The sequence below is a fragment of the Corvus cornix genome, chromosome 6, assembly GCF_000738735.6.
Source record: "Corvus cornix cornix isolate S_Up_H32 chromosome 6, ASM73873v5, whole genome shotgun sequence".
Classification (NCBI taxonomy): Eukaryota; Metazoa; Chordata; class Aves; order Passeriformes; family Corvidae; genus Corvus; species Corvus cornix.
This window is the reverse complement of record NC_046336.1, coordinates 5,804,576-5,823,182: the sequence shown is the minus strand read 5'-3', so window position 1 is coordinate 5,823,182 and position 18,607 is coordinate 5,804,576. Positions and strand designations below refer to the sequence as shown.

General features: G+C 43.4%; 1 protein-coding gene across 2 annotated transcripts in view; it reads right to left on the bottom strand.

The window, feature by feature from the left end:
- CACUL1 (CDK2 associated cullin domain 1) overlaps window positions 1–3,951 on the bottom strand; it is a 45,061-nt gene extending 41,110 nt beyond the window's left edge. For both annotated transcript variants that reach the window (XM_039553776.1, XM_039553777.1), the window contains exon 1: window positions 3,604–3,951. In XM_039553776.1, coding sequence (XP_039409710.1) covers window positions 3,604–3,862 — 259 coding nt within the window. In that variant the 5' untranslated portion in view covers window positions 3,863–3,951. The remainder of the gene's footprint in view (window positions 1–3,603) is intronic.
- Between the last annotated feature and the right edge of the window lie 14,656 nt (window positions 3,952–18,607).

Here is an 18,607-nt window from a genome sequence, read left to right as displayed (position 1 = left end):
CTGGCAGTGCTTACACACACAAAAGTGAAGGGTGGCGTAAAGTAAGACCTTCCAACTACAAAGTCTGCAAGAACAAGGTCGAGACCAGGAAGGAAGGAATCACACGGATCCTTAGCAAGGAAAGACAGACTGTCCTTTAAGTTTTTACTTTTCTATCTTTTTAGGATGTCATGCTTAAATGCTTATCCCTACATTAGGTATTCAAGATTTAAAAGGATTTGCCCAACAGTTTCTGCTCCCAAACCGAAATTTAGTTGGTTTCTGGGAAGTGACACTGATATTTTGTAAGCAAGCATGCTAGAATGCAGGATATTACCCAACTTCAGCAAGTTTGGGGGCGTGGGGCTGGGCGAGAAATCATTCTGATAGAATCGAAAGAAGTCAGTATTTTCCAGAGAATTATTAAAGACTTCACAAGTAAAGCTTGAGCAACAACAGCTGCTTTTCCATACACAAAAAAGTTCAAAAGGAAAACTTTAAGTGAAATGCAGCAGTGAAACCATTTAAGTAAAAAAGAATATGCATGAGCTATCATAACCTAGATATATCAGTATTATAGTCAAAATGGAAACACTGGCTGCTTCAAGCTACCAAATTCTTTGATATCAACTTCAATAAAAAGAATGGCAAAACCCACTAAGATTAAAAAAAAAAAAATACAACAACAACAAAAAACAAACCACCAAGAGTAGATATAGATCTCCCACGAAACTGGTAATAAAACCTTACACACATTCATTTTTTCAAATCTGTAGCTAAAAAACAAGAGACAGAGCAGGATGGCTGATCCAACCTACTGCCAACTATGTAGACATCAGTCTGACAATTATCTGTCATTTATTCTGGCAATAAAAATGAAAGAAAGCAACTAAGCATCTTTCAGAAGCTGTATTTCATCTCACCAAGTGACATACACAAAACTTCACTGCTCAATTAGCAGTGCACCCTACAATCCTCTGTATTTTGCTAAAGTGTACAAACTCTTCAGGCAGCTGTCCAAGACTCATCTAGACTGTGGCCCTGTGCTTTCCTTTTTCTCAGCCCCCATGTGCATGTTTTCACAATAGATTTTGCTCTGCCCCCCTGCCTGACACATCCCAGCATACATTAGCAAGCTTATGAGTTTGCCCTGTGGTTGCTTCCAATTCTATTCTATTTTTATAACCTGTTTCTCAGCCTGCATTAAGGCTGGTTAGTAAAAGCAACTTTTTCTTCATCAGACCATTTGCCTACGCAGCAGTGCACACACACTGCACTGAACAATGTTATGCAACAGGGAAGGCAACAGATTTAATGGATATGCCAGTGCACACAGCCACCACATGTGCCTGTCCCAAATGGCACTGGCATCAACCACATTTATAACCATCCCTGCTTGAAAAGGGTAAAAGAAACAAGAAGGAAACTCTTCATTGTTCACCACAATCGAGTTATGCTGCAATTACTGTTACAGAAGAGTTTTCCTTAAAGTACTAAAAGTTCTTAGTCTTCTTTTCTCCCTCATGTGCTTTGCAAAATACTTTTCACAACACTATTGCCTTATAAATCCACAACCATGACTGAAGCTGATCAACTGTAAGTATTTAAAGTTTACCATAACACAGAAGTTTTTCTTAAGTTGCTTCAAGTAGAAAAAAAGCTATTTAAGAAAAGCTATTAAATGAACTGTGCATTATTCCAATTTTAGTTCTCAGTCTTACCAAAATCTCAAGGAAGGAGAACTGGATTTAGCCCCTCTGAAAGACAGGAAGGATACTCTGTCCAGGACAGCCTCTGCCTCATGAAGCAAGGTGGGACTTGTTGCTCATTCAACTCCAGAACTGCCTCATGCAGCGGAGGACAACTTTCCTATCAAGCTCAGGACTGGCAAACAGCTTCTCCGCACGTGTTCTGCCATTACTGGGACAGAGCAGGCAGCAGGGAAACAGCACTCGCTGTTTCCCTCTTCGGGAACATTTACATCCAAAGCGACCTCTCTCCCTTTTTTCTGTGTGTGAAAACTAAACAAAGGTGATTAAGGGGATCCTCTGTCAGAGCTAGGATCAGATCAGGCAGGATCCCAACTCAGCTCCTTTAGCTTCTCAGTCAACACTACTTCACTGGACTTGTTCTATTCATTTCCATGTACCATCACAACTATCCTCAACACAAAGGAGTGGAAAAGTTCTAATGAATTTCACTTAGAGAATTTTCTATTTTGCAGGAAAATAATTTAAAAAAAAAAATCAGTAAGATATTACGTTGGGATACCAGTGCTGGAGAAGTGAAAACAAGAACTCCGAAACCACATCCTAAGCAAAATCATGCTCTCCTGCTGCTTCTCCCCCTCAGACATAAATTGTGGATTAGCTGGAAAGTCACCTTCCCACTGGCTGGAGGTCCAGCTTGAAAACCATTTTCATTCTGACACAGAAGGAGAAACTAAGATTCTGAATGTCTGGACTAGGAATTCAAGAGCCTAGTTTAGCAAGGTTGAACGACATCTCATTTCAACTGTCTCGACTGTTTAGAAGCCACCCCAAGCTACCTGGAGCCCTGACAAGCAAGGCAGGCAAAGTACCAGGGAGCTCACAGAGCCCGGCAGTCCCAACTTCAAAGCAGCCAGCCTTGGCCATGTGCCACAAAACCCAGGCTACCTGAGAAGCAGAAATCCAGAAGCCTGAACTTTGAGACTTTGATCATCTCTGGACATGGACAGGTGAGAGAGCACTGGGGAGCACAGGGAGGGCACACCAAATAAAGTGCATTTCCCATCAAAATGTTATCGTGGTAATTACACAGTTACACTTCCAGGAGTGCTTTTAACTATCCAAATCCAAGTTTTCCGACATTCTACGGGAAAAAAAGGTCTATTTTGCCCAGAGAAATGACTTTTGGAAACAGAAGTAGAACTGAAATGTATAGCAAAAGATCTTCCCTTCCCTCGATCCCAGCTCAGAAAAAAATAGGGGGAAAATGCCATTTTTGTTAAAAGCTACACGTGAAAGCCATTTTGGAACCCCTCCAAGGCCAGGAGAGAATCTGGTCTAGAGGAAGGTGTCCCTGCTCACAGAAAGGGGGTTGGAACAAGATGGTCTTTAAAGTCCATTCCAACCCAAACCATTCTGTAATGTTATGATTCTATTTTTGGGGCTAACTTGGGTAAGTTAATCCTCGGTCGTTCTCATCAGGCCTTTGTAGATACCTGTCCCTTCTGGGATAGCATGCCCCTTCCAGGGGCTCTGCCCACATCTGCCACCAGCAATCCCAAACTGGCTTCCAATTCATCTCTAGGTTTTTCAGGCAGAGAGACAAAGTCTACAGGAAAGTACAATCTAAGCTAAAAGGCTTCAGAAAAAGCAGCAGCCGAAAACCCTGCCGACGCTCACTCTCCCAGGTCTACAGCCAGATCTACCGTGCCCGGAAAGCAGAAGTTGGGGCGCTGTGCGAGGAAAGGTTATTTTAGCCTTCCAAAGCGCCTTAACCCGTTTGACTTCGCTTCGAGAAGCCTCTCGGGGCGAGACCCGCGTCGGGGTAGGACAGCGCTGAGCCCGGCCCCAGAAGGGAGCGGGGGCAGCGGGTTCAGCGGAGCAGGCGAGGCCCCCCCGCGCCCGGGTCACTCACGGAACTTGGAGGTCGAGGCGCTGATGTTGATGGCGGCGATGGCCCCGGCCGCCCCCGCCCTGCCGGCGGCTGTCCCCGGCTCGCAGCCCCGCAGCCCCGCGCCGTTGTGCTCGGGCCCCGCGGGGCGCGGCGGCCCGGCCGGCGGCAGCAGCCGCTCCCCGAGCAGGTGCCGCCCGTAGCCGCCCGCGCCCCAGTTGTTGTGGTTCTGGTCGTCCATCATGGCCTCGCCGCCCTCCTCCTCCATGCTCTCCTCCTCCATGGCGGGCGCCTGGCTGCGGGAGCGGGGCGGGATCAGCGCCCGCCGCCCATCGCCGCCGCCTCAGGCCCGGCGGGGCTCGGCGGGCTCGGCCCGGGCCCCAGCCCAGCTCCGGCCGCGCCGCGCGACACTTCGCGCCGGGCGGAACACGGCGACCGCGCCGGGCGGCACCGGCGTGGGGCATGCTGGGGGATGTAGTCCTATGGGGCGGAGCGACTGGCGCAGCGCGGAAGGAGGCGCGGTCGGCGCGGGTTCCCTCCCCGCCCGCGCCTGGGGTTCGCGCTTGCCGGTTCTCCGATGCCACGGAGGTTTTCCCTGGAGCGGGGAGGCTCCGGCAGCGCCCGAGCGGAGAGCGCGCCCCGTGCCGACAGCGCCCCCTGGCGGGCCCGCGGCGGCCGGGAAGGGACCACCCTCTGGAAAAGAGATCGGGATGTCAGCCCCCTCCCCGCTCTTCGGCACCTGCCCGGGCTAGTGCAAGGTGTCCCGCCCCATGGCGGGGCTTGGAGCCAAACGATCCTTAAGGTCCCTTCCAGCCCAGCCTGTTCTGGGACCTGTGAAGTCCCTGCACAACGCTGCTCCCTTACAGCGTTTCCCTTCTCCTGTTAGTAGGCGGAATAGCCTGCACAAATAGTGTATAAAACCGTTTGTCTTGCAATAAACGATGTAACAGTTAAAAAGTACTTTTTAATATTCTCCTCGCCGAGAACTGAAGTTATAGGACAAGGATTAATGGATACAAATTGAAAGAGGGGAAATTTAGGTCAGGTATTAGGAAGAAATTCTTTCCGTGAGTGTGGTGAGACACTGGAACAGGTTCCCCACGGAAGTCATGAATACCCCATCCCTGGCAGTGTTCAGGGACAATTTGGATGAGCCTTGAGCAACCTGGCCTAGTGGAAGGTGTCCGTGTCCATGGCAGTGCAGATGGGACTAGATGGTCCTTAAGGTCCCTTCCAACCCCTTCATATTCCATGATTCTCTGATAATATTGCCTAGTTGCCTTCAAGTACACTTACTTTAAGTTCTATTTTCATTTTCACCTGGGTACTGTGATGGAAGTACGGAAATAGGTAGTGGGTTTTTACTGAAAATAGATTTCCACTGTGTCGGTTTTTGATCTTGCTTGGCAAACAAAAAAAAAAGTGAAGAACGTAGTTAAAATCAGAGGTGCCTTGCCTTCTTTCCAAAATGTCTCATAAAAAGTGAAAAACATGTCATTTGTTTTTCAAATAGAAGCACCAGGCTCTATTTTAGCATGAAACAAAATCGTTCTGTTTTATAAAAGCAGAAGATGCCACTGATTTCACAGCACTGTGAAACCATCTCAAGTCACTTTGATAACGGCAGGTGATGAAAACAGTTTGTCCCTGTTGCTTGGGGGGACTTTGAACTAACTAAAGATTTTTGAACTAACAATGTTTCCCTTAGATGTAAAGATCACACCTTGAACATCAATGCTCTGCTCAAACCAACTGACATTTCTCTCCAATTTCCACCTTGGTAAGCACCAGCAAGTCACAATTTGGTCTCAGAGTCCAAAAGCTGATTTGGCACATCATGCACAGATCTCAGATAACAGGTTCAGCATATTCACAGGCCTGCTTTGGCTGTTGATTTGTTTCTATCTACACCTTAACCACATCTGGAAAGAGAACAGACAGGACATTTTTGTTCATTCTGCTACAATTTGTGTTTAATGAGTTGAATGTGCAATGTAATGCAAGCACCAGTAGAGTCATTTATAATGGATGTTAAACTTGGAAAGCTAAAGCAGCAAACCATTTTCAGCTTAGGTAAGTGTTGTGATTCTCTGATAACCACGAAGAAAAGTAAATGGAGTTTGCATATCTTCACTGCTTCAAGGAAGACATGTTTATGTTCTCAGCCCTCAGAGCAACTCCACTGTAGCCTCCCACTCATCTGCTCTTGCTGATCTCAGGAGTGGGTCTCAGATTGTTTGCCAGTATTTAAAAACATCGTGACCTGAGGAGGAATCAGAAACTTACTCTTATCAGCAGAGTTTTATCTTTGTTTTACTAATTTCAAAAGTGCTTGTGTTAACATCTAAGAGCAGTGGAAAAGTAAGACAAACCCAGCATTTTTCAGTTCTAGAATTTCCTCTTTTCATTTTCAATTCTAAAATGCCTTCTTTTCTCTTTCCTGCTCTCTTGTTGCCCACACCTATTTCTGTTACCATCTCTGTAATTTATTGACCAGCTGTGGGTTGGGTTTGGTTTGGTGGTGCTTGTTTGGGGGTTTTTACCACAATCTTTAAAGGTACCTTGCCCTTCTAATTCCTTTTCACAACGCTCCATTCACTTTGACTACACTCACTGCACTTCCTTGTGGCAGGAATCCAAGAAAGCTTAAGAAATACTTCACCAAGCATTTCTCTGCCTACTCTCCTCCATTGTCTTGTGCAACAAGGCAGCTCATCTTACCAATCAAACAAGAAGCCCTTTCTTGCCTCCCATAAGGCAAATGACAAGCTGCAACAGTCATCCAGGGCTCATGCTATTCAAAATACGCCTGCACGCTGATAAAGGCACTATCAAATTGTTCATCACTGCAGCAGCCCTTGTTTTTGCACGCAGACTTCTCTGTGCCGTTTCCTTTTTTCCTCATCAGCGTGCGAAAATTCGACTCAGGCTTTAAATACTTTCTCGGCGAAGTTACATTTTGAAATACCACAACTATAATTATTTTCGCTAATAGCTGAGAATACCACATAAAAATGCAGTTCTGTCAAGACCTGAGGATCCTCACATCTCTGTAACATCCTCGGAGACTTGAGACTTGTCTCTATTGTAACTAGCTCATCAGTAGACTGCAGCAATTTTGATGACAAAGTAACATGCAGATGTCACACTTTCATTTCAGCCTCCTGGATCTGTATGTAATTACCCAGACAAGTATTACAAGCCTTTGTTACATCTTCATCATATTTTTTTCTCTTCTTTTTTTTTTTTTTGGCTCACAACTTTTGTTAACCAGGTCGCAGCCACAAGCTTTGCTACAAATTAAAAAGGAAGATCGAGATTTCCTAAGAGTACCCATCCATGGAAAGTGTGAGGCATTAAAGAGATATTTTCTACACAGATCTTCACAGAAATGAGACTACAAGGAAGCTTTTCCTTCCAGGTTCTCAGAAGCAGACTGCATGTTTCCTCTTGCATAATGCTGGATGTTTCCTCTTGCAAAATTTCAATTTTATATGAACATTTCTATCAATCAGATAAGGGGATTTTGTTTTTCTCATCTATTTGTGTTTATAAAGCAGAATTGTTAAGTACCCCAGGAGAGCTGTTTCTGCACTCTGTGTCCCAGCTGGGTGTATATAGGTAGCAGTTAAATGATATATGAGGCATGTTGGGAAAAGACATGCATGTTTTGGTTTATTTCCCACTATTGGTAATAAACATTATGACATGGATACAATCCTTATTTTAATAGACACTTCTTCGTTATTTCCCAAGCACCAGTTCCACTGCAGTCAGTAGGAAAGCATTCATTGATTTCAAGGGGGTTTCAATCAAGCCCTAACACAGCATGTAAAATGCTTTTCAGATTTATTGCTCTGGTTCTAAAAACAAAATAAAAAGAGAAAATAATTCCGACAAGAAAGAAAAATTAATGCTAAGCAGAGCCTTAAATAGCAGTGTGTCAGGAGGAGCATGCAACACAGCTCTTTCAATGCTTAATAAGACAGCCCCTTGCTGAGTGCTGGCAGAGAGCAGATAAACCTAAAAGGAGGTTTAGGTGCTCGTTATTTTTGAGACATATTTTGACAATTGATGATTTGCTCAGGCACAGGGAACTGATAGGCCCTCTGCAGTCTGGCAATTTGTGGCATACCCCTTTCAATAGCAACTCCTACTTTGGGCAAGATGATCAGTGTAAAGTCTTCTTGAAAACGTGCCAGTTAAAGGATGGAGAGACCACCCTTAGTGTTTCATGACTATATATAATCTATGCACACTAACTATATACAGTCTCTTGCATTGTATCACAATGTCTCAGTTGGTCTCTGCCTAGGGGGGAAAAAACCAAAAAAACACAGTTTATATGGTTAGTCCTTGGGAAATAAAGGCTGTTCACACGTTTTACCTGAAGCATCAGTTTCTGAGTTCGGTGGAAGGTGTCACAGCACAAGCAGAAATCACCTGCCTCAAGAGGAACAATCCTTGCCATCCTCCACAGGCAGAAGGTCTATTGTGAACAAAGGAAATTCCAGCTAATTCCCACCAAGACAGCAGGAGCGTGCTCTTGCCAGGTGCCAGCAGAGTGCCTTTGGTGGGGAAGAGAAGTGCACAGCTAGGGAGCAGGCAAGGAACAGGCAGAGAACAGCAGGGTAGATGTGAGCTGCTGATCAAAGCCGAACATGGGCACTCCAGAGATGTCTGTTCTTTCCGTGTGCTGTCCCATACAGCTGCTTTGCAGGGCACAGCAAAAATACAGAGTCAAATCAGCTCATATTCTCCTGAAATGAGCAAAGGAGTCGCACCATGGTCTGCTCCTGGTACCCCTGGGTGCATACGCAAAAAGTCAGCTTGATCATTTGCATTTAGGGTACATGGGATAGTTTTACACAAGGCTCAAGCGTGTCTCTGCTTCTGTCCTTCAGCAAGGCTGTATTCTACTTCTCAGCCTTACAAAGAGGACAGAACCCAGAACTGTGTGAAAATGTTTAAAACACAAATGCATTTTCAAACCAGCTCCCCTTTCTCTGTCTGAATGCTCTCACCACCAAGATATTAAGGGCACAATGATTACAGGAGTATATGCACTGAAATTTTTCCAGTTTCCCCCACTATTGGTCCAATTCCCTGCATCATCTGTGCCTGGTGTGAGGGTCCTGAGTACACTAATTTGCTATAATTAACAAGACCAGCCTCACCTAGCTTCCCATAAAAGTAGTGCCCTTTTATCCACAAGCTCTGTTTAAGGTCAGAGCTTAAGGTTTGCTCCATACCTGCCCTGTGTTGTGTATGTCCTGTCACCTTTCTCTGCCACGTCCTGACATGTTCCTCCCTCATAAATTATTTAACAGGATTATCTCAAGGTCTCTGTCACTGAGTTCCTGCATATGAGAATAGCTCAGTATTTGGCCCATGGGAACAGGAGACAAGCCAGCCCTGCACAGCCGTGTTCCCTGGGCCAGAGCCACAGCTGAGCACACTCTGGATGCTCTGTCACATCACTCAGGCACATAAAAGTGTCCTAAGCCCAGCCCTGAGGGCTGCAGGGTGGGTGGCATGTGTACCCTGTAAAACAGGACATGTATTTTGCTCATCTGGGTTTGGTTTTACAGCACCAAGACAAAGCCCAATTCTTTTAGCATAAAGCAAAAATTGCTTGCACTACAAGCATTTCTGTGGCATGCGATATGGGTTAATCCTTCTAACTACAGGCATGACCAGACTATTCTGTCCCATAAGCCAATATCAAGGGGAGTTCCTGTTAAATAATAAAATATATTGGCTGCTATTCATTAGTAACCTCGTTTTGGCTGGTTTTTGGGCCTTTGGTCAGCCAGTCTCATTTATTTGGGTGACATTGGGCCAGGGCAAGCGACAGAAAAGACTCTCTGAAAATGTGTTCAGTCCCTTACAGAACCAGGCAGCTGGAGCTGCCCAGGCTGTTTCCTCAGTGCTGTTTCCCAGCCTGGCATTAGCTGTCCACAGCTGGGACCACGGGATTGGGAAGGTCATCCAGCACGTGGGCACATCCAGCAACAGGCAACGTTTGGAAATAAACACAAAAGCCCCAGTTTTATTAATGCAAAAGGAAGAAGCAAAACAGCATGTAAATTTTCTGCTGTTTCATCATGTTTTCCCATTTGACTTGCTCCATTATCTCCCAGTAATCTTGTGCTGAGCCTCCGCCTCCACTGGGGTGTGCAATCTCTTTTAAGATCTCTAAAAGCACCCCATTTATCAAATAAGTGCTTCTTGACTAAAAGCAAAAAGCAAACTCTATAGACTTCCCAGAGCAGATTTTGTTTATTTTGTCATTAAGTATTTAATTTCTTTCTCAGAATGTATTCAGAGTGTATGTGAGAGTCCATGGAAACTTTGGTTCCAGTAAAATAAAGTACATAAAAGTATGCGCTAAGTGACATTTTCAGAGAATCTCCCAAAGCTTTTGAGCTTTAGTCTTAAACCCATGTTTCCTTTTCCAGCTTTTTAGCAGAGAATGCAAATATAAAAATGTGTTGGGTATAAAAGCATGAGAACTTTTGTCATTTGAAAAAAAAAAAAAGTGAAAAGTGAAAAGGGAAAAGTATTTTGATATTACCTGATGCCAACAGTATCCTCTCAGTAGTGAGGATCGTTTTTTTTAAAGGGACATTATCAACATATTTACGTAAGAAGTTTAGGAAATATTTGGGAGTTTTTCATGATAAGAGTGAATAGAGTGAAAACTTTCCTTCCTCCTAGACTTTAATCAGGTAAGTGTAACAATAGAAATGTGCCTGTGACTGAGATCCATCGATGCAACAAAACATTCTGGTTTGATTTCTCCAAAATGAAAATAAAAACCTGAGCATAAGCAGCTCTCACCCTGTAGAGCCAACTGTAATTGGCCTAGAGGTGGAGCCAGTCATCTGCAGGGCTGAACACAGAGGAGAAAAGGTTTTCTGAGCAATAACACAGGAAAACTGATAAATAGTGATAATGTAAGTCAGGGATTTGCTTGAATAACGGCTCTGTGGGTGCGATACATCCTCACCAGGAGTGAGCAGCAGATTACTGGAAGGCCTAGAATATAGCTCTGGTAGCCACAAGTGAGTTTCTCGGGGGGAAATGTGGGAAGGGAGCCTGGGGTGGGGAGGAAGAATCACTGCACAAATGAAAACCATACATAAAGGAGAACAAGTAGCGCCTTCCTTACAGAGCAATGTTTTGCTGCCTTACCGTGCAGAGCCCTGCTGCTGATTACTGTCTTTCACAATGTTTTTAAGGGTTAAGCAGCAGTTCTCTTGCTATTTCAAAAATAGGCCTTTCTAGGGCTGTTTAATCAGACAGGAAAGCTTTCTTCATCACATCTTTCACTGGGTTTCACATCTAAGGCATTCTGGAAAATAATTTGCACAGCACTTATCTGGGCTGGCGTGAGCTACCATCGTGCAGCAACAAAAGAGTGCGCGCCCAGTCTTTGTTTTGTATCAGATACTGGATATCGACTTCCTCATTATTTGTATTTTCTCAGAAAATGGAAAAATAGCATCCACAGTTCCTCCTGCTGGAAGATAATGCATGAATTCATCATGCCTTCAGTTTTAAACCAGACTGTTTTATTTCCATGGTTATAAGGGAGGAGATACTGGTCCATTAAAACTTTTTTTCCCCATAAGCTGTCAAAGTGGGGAAGGTTGTAAAGAGAATTATTTTTCATTTTTAATTTTTTAAAAGAGGTTTTTTCATCTGCTTTCAACTTAATACTCTCAAAGGAAGGTACACCCATGTATTCTGTGGGACCTGCTGCTGCTTCCCACTTTCCATTTTGCATCGTCCAGAATTGACACCTGCTCTGGTTCACTCCCAAATCTCTGCAGGCCAAAACTAGTGTCCTCTGTAAAATACTTTGGGGTGAAAGGAATTACACGAATAAAAGAGGTTTTAGAGACAGTTAAACACAGAAATAACAAATGCAAGGGGGTTTTATGTGTTGTTATTCAAGGATCAAAGGCACACAGTGTCGCCTCTAGCCCTCACGATTATTGCTCTTCCCAGCACAGCAAGTGGCCTTATCTTAATCAAACTTCTCTATCAGCGCTTCAGCCTCATCCTCTTCAGTCTGCCCAGAGCTGTGGCATCATTCACCACCCACAATCTTGTCTCGTCTGGCTTCTTTGCTCAGTACTCTCTAATTTTGTTCCTACTTCTTCAGTTATTTCTTCCCTTCAGCCTCTCCTCCCCCGCCCATGTTGTGTTTGTGTCCCTGGCTTCACTTTCTCTCCTCCCTTCCTTTCTGGCAGCAATACAACCTCAGCATATCAAAAACCTCAAAGATGTCTTTAACTCTCCCTCTGGACTCACAACCTTATCTCCTTCCCTTCTCTTCCCTGGGCACAGTCCCACCACTCCACCTGGCTGCTGCCCTGGCCTGGGCCTTCGTGTCCCACATCCTGCCCTTCTTGAAAACTGCTTCAGGTAGCATTTTGGCATCCACCCTCTCTTGTTAAGTTCTCTATTTGTCGTTTTGCCTCTGATTCACGAGTTCTTGTACTACTCAGAGTTCAGATTTAAATGCAGGAGACGCCAGGGTTCTTCTTCTAATTGATGTTTATTATTTCTTATCTATAGCACAGCTGTATGGAATATGCCTCTTAGGTTAACAAGGTAGAAAATGGTCCCGAGTTCTAACTTCCAAGGCCATTTAAAGTCCAATCTATCCAATTATGGAATGCCAACTAATTTATTTTTACTTATAATCCAATAACTAATTATTCATGTTCTGCACTGCGGGTTTTTTGAACCAATAAAAGAACACCCAGATTTGTGAAGAGGAAGGAGGAAAGAAGAAGAACAAACCCACATCCAAAATCCTCCATCTTGTTACTAAATCCCATAAACCTAATTTTCTACATCTCTACATATTCCACCCAGTGACATAACAAATCTCTTTTTAATTACACAGTAACAATCTCAGTGCTACCACATAATTTGGGAAGCCTTTCCCAAGGCCTCAGGTCAAATGCAGTGTGCTTTTGAAGATCATTGCCTGTCAGCACTGAAAGACTGAATTTCTCTGAAGTCAGGATTCTAACACTCTCTTACTCCCCCAAAGGTGCAGGTCTCCTGAGCAGGTTCTTTCCTTTGTTACAGTGGCCTGGTTTTTTCTCTTCCCCTCAACAGACGTGGCTATTTCCCCCCTTTATCCAGCAAACCAACCAGGTTACTAAATCATCTCAGACTCCTCTTGGGTTTCTGGACCCTCTTCTCCATTGCATCAAACAGAAGCTGCACTTTCAAGGTTCTTTATGATCCAGTTCTTGTCTTTCATTAAGTGTCAGGAAACCAACTCTGTCCTCTAATCCATTCAGGATAAAAGCCCTTATCTCCCACTTGTTAAAACACTCACTTAGGCACCTTTGTGCTTTTTCCCAGGCAGCTATAAGTATCTGTGAAACTATCCTCATTATCCTTATAATTCTCCTGTGACGTTACGTCAATAAAATCCTTAAGTGTCAGGCTGTGGGTTTGCTGCAACTCTGACTCAGAGTGGCTCATATGTCCTGGTGCCTCCCTCCCTGTCCATATCCATTCATTAGCTCTGTCTGATAGCGAGGTATGTGAGGGACAGACGTCGCCTTTCTCTTCCACAGCCCCCACCACAGTGGGTCTTGATCCCTGACCAGCTGCTGTATCACAACAATAGGGAAGTGAATCAATCCACAAAATTATGCTTCAAATTTCCCATCAAAATTATGCTTCAAATTTTTTATTTCTAATAGCAGATTTGTCCCAAATTTGCCACAGACTGCAGGAATTTAGATGCAAATGACACATATAACACTGTGTAATAAGAGGAAGCAATGAACTAGCAAGAACATTGACGAGCATTATTGAAGACTAATTCTGACTTCATGCCAGAATGAAGGAAAAAATAAATATGGAATTCCTGGCAGCATATCAGCAGAAAAGTGATAAGAAAAGGCAAAAGCATTCCTAGGAGGTTTTTTATATGTACCACATTTTAAATTCACACCTTTGGTTCTGTCAACTATTTGTAGAACTGGTAGAACTTATCAGGAAATAAGAATACAAGAATGAGGCTTTTCAAAGAGTCTGTGACTAGAGCACCTTTTAAATGCCATCTTCTGATGTTAGAAAAGTATTAAATCCCATCCTGTTCTTTGGTTTTTCCATGGCAATAAGTAGCATTAACAGATTACGCTTCAGGTCGATCAGTTTCTCTGCCACACCCTCTTGCAAGCTGCTCCTTCCCTGCTTCAAGACTGATTCACCAGGACAGATTCTATTCCTAAATCAGAGACCTATACACTTGGCTTCATAGATGTCTCTCTTGAAGTGAAAGCAGAATTCAAAGAAAACACTCTTTTATATTCATGTGCTCAAAACCATTCTGTTTTGCTGTTAGACAACAATTTCTAAGCCATAAATCTTTACCAGGACAACTTTTGCTGGCAGAATTATGGCGGCAGCAGAGCCAGTATAGCATTCCTAATTCCAAACACCACCAGCTTGACGCATGCCTAGGTCTAGAACAGAGGGATTAAGCTTTTAAAGGCTTAATTCAGTGCTGCAATTTCTTTGATAAATATCAGCTGAAAACGTCACGCAGGATCAAAATCATCATGGAGGTGCTAAAAAACAACACAGTGAATGGAAAACAATGCAGGAGGAAATAGAAACAGAATAAGCTTTATTTACAGTAAATAAAAGGGACGGGGAACAATAATAAACAAATCACTTCTCTTTATGCGTATTCATTAGTGTGGCTTAAGGCATGTGGAAATTTCACTGCAAAACTCAGTGCTGTAATGCATAATTAAGAAAAGCAGAAAAGAGGCTGCTCCACTGTTACAGCAAAAAGTCTCAGCTGAATCTAACCACCCTTCATAGAGTTTTCCTTCATGCATTCTCTGATGAGGCACAGTAAGAATTATTACTGGTGAGCTTTTATCTGCTGCTTTATGGAAGAAGCTAACTTTTGTGTGTGAAAAAAACAAACAAAGAAAAGAAAACACAAACAACAAAAACCCCAAATAAATAAATCACTGTGGAGGAACTAACAGAATTAGACAAAGCAAATTAAATACTTAGTAATCTTAAATAACTGACTTAAATAACAGAGGTCGCAAGTAGCCTGTCATATGCATTACTTTCACAGACAGCAATTACTTTAAGTTCTCTTTAAATGTTTCTTCTGTAAGTGAAACAGGTAAAGAAAAGCCCATGTGACAATAATAAGGGGAATTAGGTCAGCTTCTGAACACATCCATCAGTGAAATGCAGCATATCTCCAGCTCATACAATTCCAAAATCATTTAAAGTGATTGTTTTCAAGTCAATCTTCCATCACCCACCTTTCTTTTTGCCAGAGGCCAGAAATAGCACCTCGTAATTTATCTTCTATGTCAAGCTTTGCAACAGCTGCCCCCTTCTGAGCCACTGAACTCATTCTGCTGCATCTGCTTTCAATATACACACTGGAACCACATTTTCTCTCTTGCATTCACCTGTCAGATATGGTTTAGGAGAACACACTTCAGATACTGCTAAAAAATGCTACATCCTCAAGACTTGGAGCTTAGAATTCAGTGTGTTTGTGAACTCTCTTGAAAAGCTTAAGGAACTTCAGCTCATTGCAATGAACTGAAGCTGCTGATTTATGGGTTGGATGCCAGAGACAAGTTGGCTGCTGATTTTTAAATTCATAAAATTAGAAGTTGCCTTGGAACCAAACACTCAAAATCTCCACCTAAATAAATGTGAAAGCTTCCATATTCTTTTCCCAAACACCCTGCATTGCAAGCAGTCTGGGACACTTACTTCAGATAAGTAAGGAGTTCCTGGAACTTTTCTTAGTTCACAGATCTGGGTGTGAAACCCCTACACGTGCTGGCTCTGTGAAGATAAGGCTCAGGCCTAACAAGCCCTTTTCCCTCTCCATCTTGCCCCTGATTCTCTGCTTTTACCAGAAGAAAACTTGGCTGCACAGGTTGAAAGCAAAGGCACTTTGGGCAGGTGGCAGTTCTGGGCAGTCAGGAGAAGGATGTACCACGGCTTGTGTTTGCCATTTAGCACTGATGTACCATCCTTCCTTTTAGGAAAGCTGATTACAAGATCTCAGGGAACCCATGCTGCTATGCACAAGCTCTTCCTTCTCTGCACCTTGCCAGGAAGTGTCTCTAGCTGTCCACATTGCCCTAAAGGAATTTAGCCTGATCCAGTAGGAACAACACTGGTGGAAGGGACTACAGCACTCAGGCCATTTCTCATCTGTTGCAGGAGTCTATTGGAAACACATGCCCAGTCCCAGGGCTCTGCTGTACCAAGCACCAGAGGAGAGAGTAATCTGGCAGCAAATCTCTGCCCTGCACAATTTACTGAGCAGATGTTGGACAGGATAAAAGGAACAATCCAGACAACGGGAGAAGTCTCCTGAAGCTGAACCTCGCCGTGCCAGATTCCACACGCTCACTGCTCTGAAGCCAGAGATTCACAATTCCTGTATGAACGTGCACAGTAAGACTCAGGTAAATGGCAAATGGCACACAGCAGTTCAAGTCTCTTTATGCTGTTATCTACTTCTTCATCTTTCAAAAAGCAGAAGCAGCAGCCTGTCTGAGCTGGAATGCAACCAGCTTTGTGTTGAAAAGGGAAGAATTCCCTTTAAGAGGTCAGTATCCAACCTCAGCTTTGTTCAGCACCACCTTCTGAATAGCAAGAATTATGTTTGAAAGGTATGTCCCTTTGAGCAGCTCCTGAATAGGAAAAACTATAGGAGACTGCACATTTTTACAAAGAGAGAATGTGCTCTTCCCCATTTACTGATGCAATGCTCAAAGAGCTCAGAAATCACCTCCTGCAGGTGCCAGGCTTTGAGAACAAAACAAAACAAAAAAAGAAAAATGGATATTCTGGTAACTAAGGAGAGGCTAAAAAAAACCTTTTTTCTAGGTCACTGAAAGCAGGCAAAACACAGAAACTGTTTTCTATTGCCACTCCACTCTCCCCTGTGCTCCCCGCAAACATAAATAGTTCTGTGATTCATTGCAAAGCTGCTCTTCCCTTGTTGAATTTGAAAGAGAATATAATTGCTTTTTCCATACACCAGTAATGATGACAGGGACCAAGATGCCTTTTTGACATAAAATGGTATGCCATTCATTAAAATTACTACTGCCTGAGTGGGAACTTTTCAGCAGAAGTGTCATCTTCTCAGAACATGCACTGAAAGGAAGTCAGATAAATAGAAGTTTTCTCCTCTTACTTTTGCACAACACATCACACTAGTTTACAGCTTAACAAAACATGTCTGCATGTTCTCATAGGAGCTGTGGGTTTGTTAAAATACCAGCCTAAAGCTGGTATTAAAAAAATTAATTCTCCGTAATTCGAAGTGTGACCAAGTCAGTTCCCAGTGAAATATTTTATCTTTTATAGTTCTTTGCATTCTAAGTTTGTGGATTTAGACAACTTTTGAATAAACACACACCATTTGTTACACCGCTGCAATCAGCAAATGGCAAACTGTATTAGGTTTATTAGACTTAGGGGTATGTTTTCAACAGTGAAGGGAAATAACCAGGAGATGTGGCCAGTGAAGGAAGCAGTGGACTCTGTAACCAGCATCACCCCCCAATGAACACTCTGGCTTCTGATGAAGTGGTCTCTTCCAGCTTCAAAACCTTCTAGAAGTTCTCTCCAGTGATCATCCCCCCACCACTGCCTGGTGCCCAGTGTCAGCAGCAGAGCTGCCAGACCTCGGTGGCCTTCACTCCAGGAGAACTTGTATCACACGGAATCCCGGAGCTCTCATGCAACAAAAATAACGTTGTGCCCTTGGTCAACAGCAATTTGTTCTGTCTGTCAGCTCATTCCCTGCTAGAACCCAGTGCCCATCACACACAGGGCTGCAGGGCTGGGAGATAAAGGTGAAACATGCCGTTTATTCTGAAAGCAGAGTTAGAGCAGAGTAACATCCTTTTGCCTGTGATGCACCTCGCTGTACAGCAAACGCAACACATCAATTGCTGATGCTATCAAAGGAAATAGCATTTCCAGCCACATGGGAAATATGTCAGCAAAACAAATGGATTCAAATAAAGAGCAGCAGAAGGCGCATAGCAATATTGATTCATGGCTTTTTATCCTCTGTCCTTTTGAAATGGTCCCTTTCCAGCACTCAAGCTGCTGTGATAAATACCTCCTCCCCCTCCTGTATGCTTGACTACTGAGAATATACTTTATGTGATTTTTTTGAGCAGAGAGGGAAAAAAAAAAGATTAAAAAAAAAAAGACATCTACACTTTGTAGTGATTCTGGTTTTGAGCCATTAGCTTGCCCTGCAGTATCAAGCATTGCTTTGAACCTCTCCCTAATACAACAATGGCTGATTTGTATCAAGGTGCTTCTCAGTATAGGCAAGGCATTTGAGAAGAACACTGAATTATGTGTCATTTTAAAAAGGTTAGCAGTAGAAATACATCAAAGGAATCAAGATCAAAATTACTGTAAAGTGAGCAATTGAAGCAACTGGAAAAGTCCTTCCCATTCAGATAGGTCACCTATTCAAGGCCAGCCTGAATCAAAAGTGAAAATGAGTCTTCTGTAGCTTTGGAGAAATGAGACGAGGGGTCTCTCTACTGGGTTTACATTTGATAGACAGCCCCATTGCAAAATTATCTGGTGTCAATTTTAGCAAAGGATGGGGCAAGGTTGTAGGTTTGAGTAATTCAAATTATTTGAAATAAAAATATTATGCTATTTTTTTGAATAAACAGCACTACCAGAAGGACATTTTTGCCACCTAGCCATAAAAGCACAGAAAAAAATGTGCAGATGGTGTTTGCTAACTCCTGGTTTGTGAATGGATAAGAGTGAGGCCAAAGGTCAGGCAATGTCTGAGGGCTGTGAGCCTTCAAAAAACCCCGTGGTGAGGGTCTCAACTGCACAGGATTGTCAGCTACCACTGGAAGTGCCATCTCCTCCTTTCCTATACCAGCTTCCTCCAGGGAAGGACATCTTGCTTTGGGGCTTGCAGACAGGATTG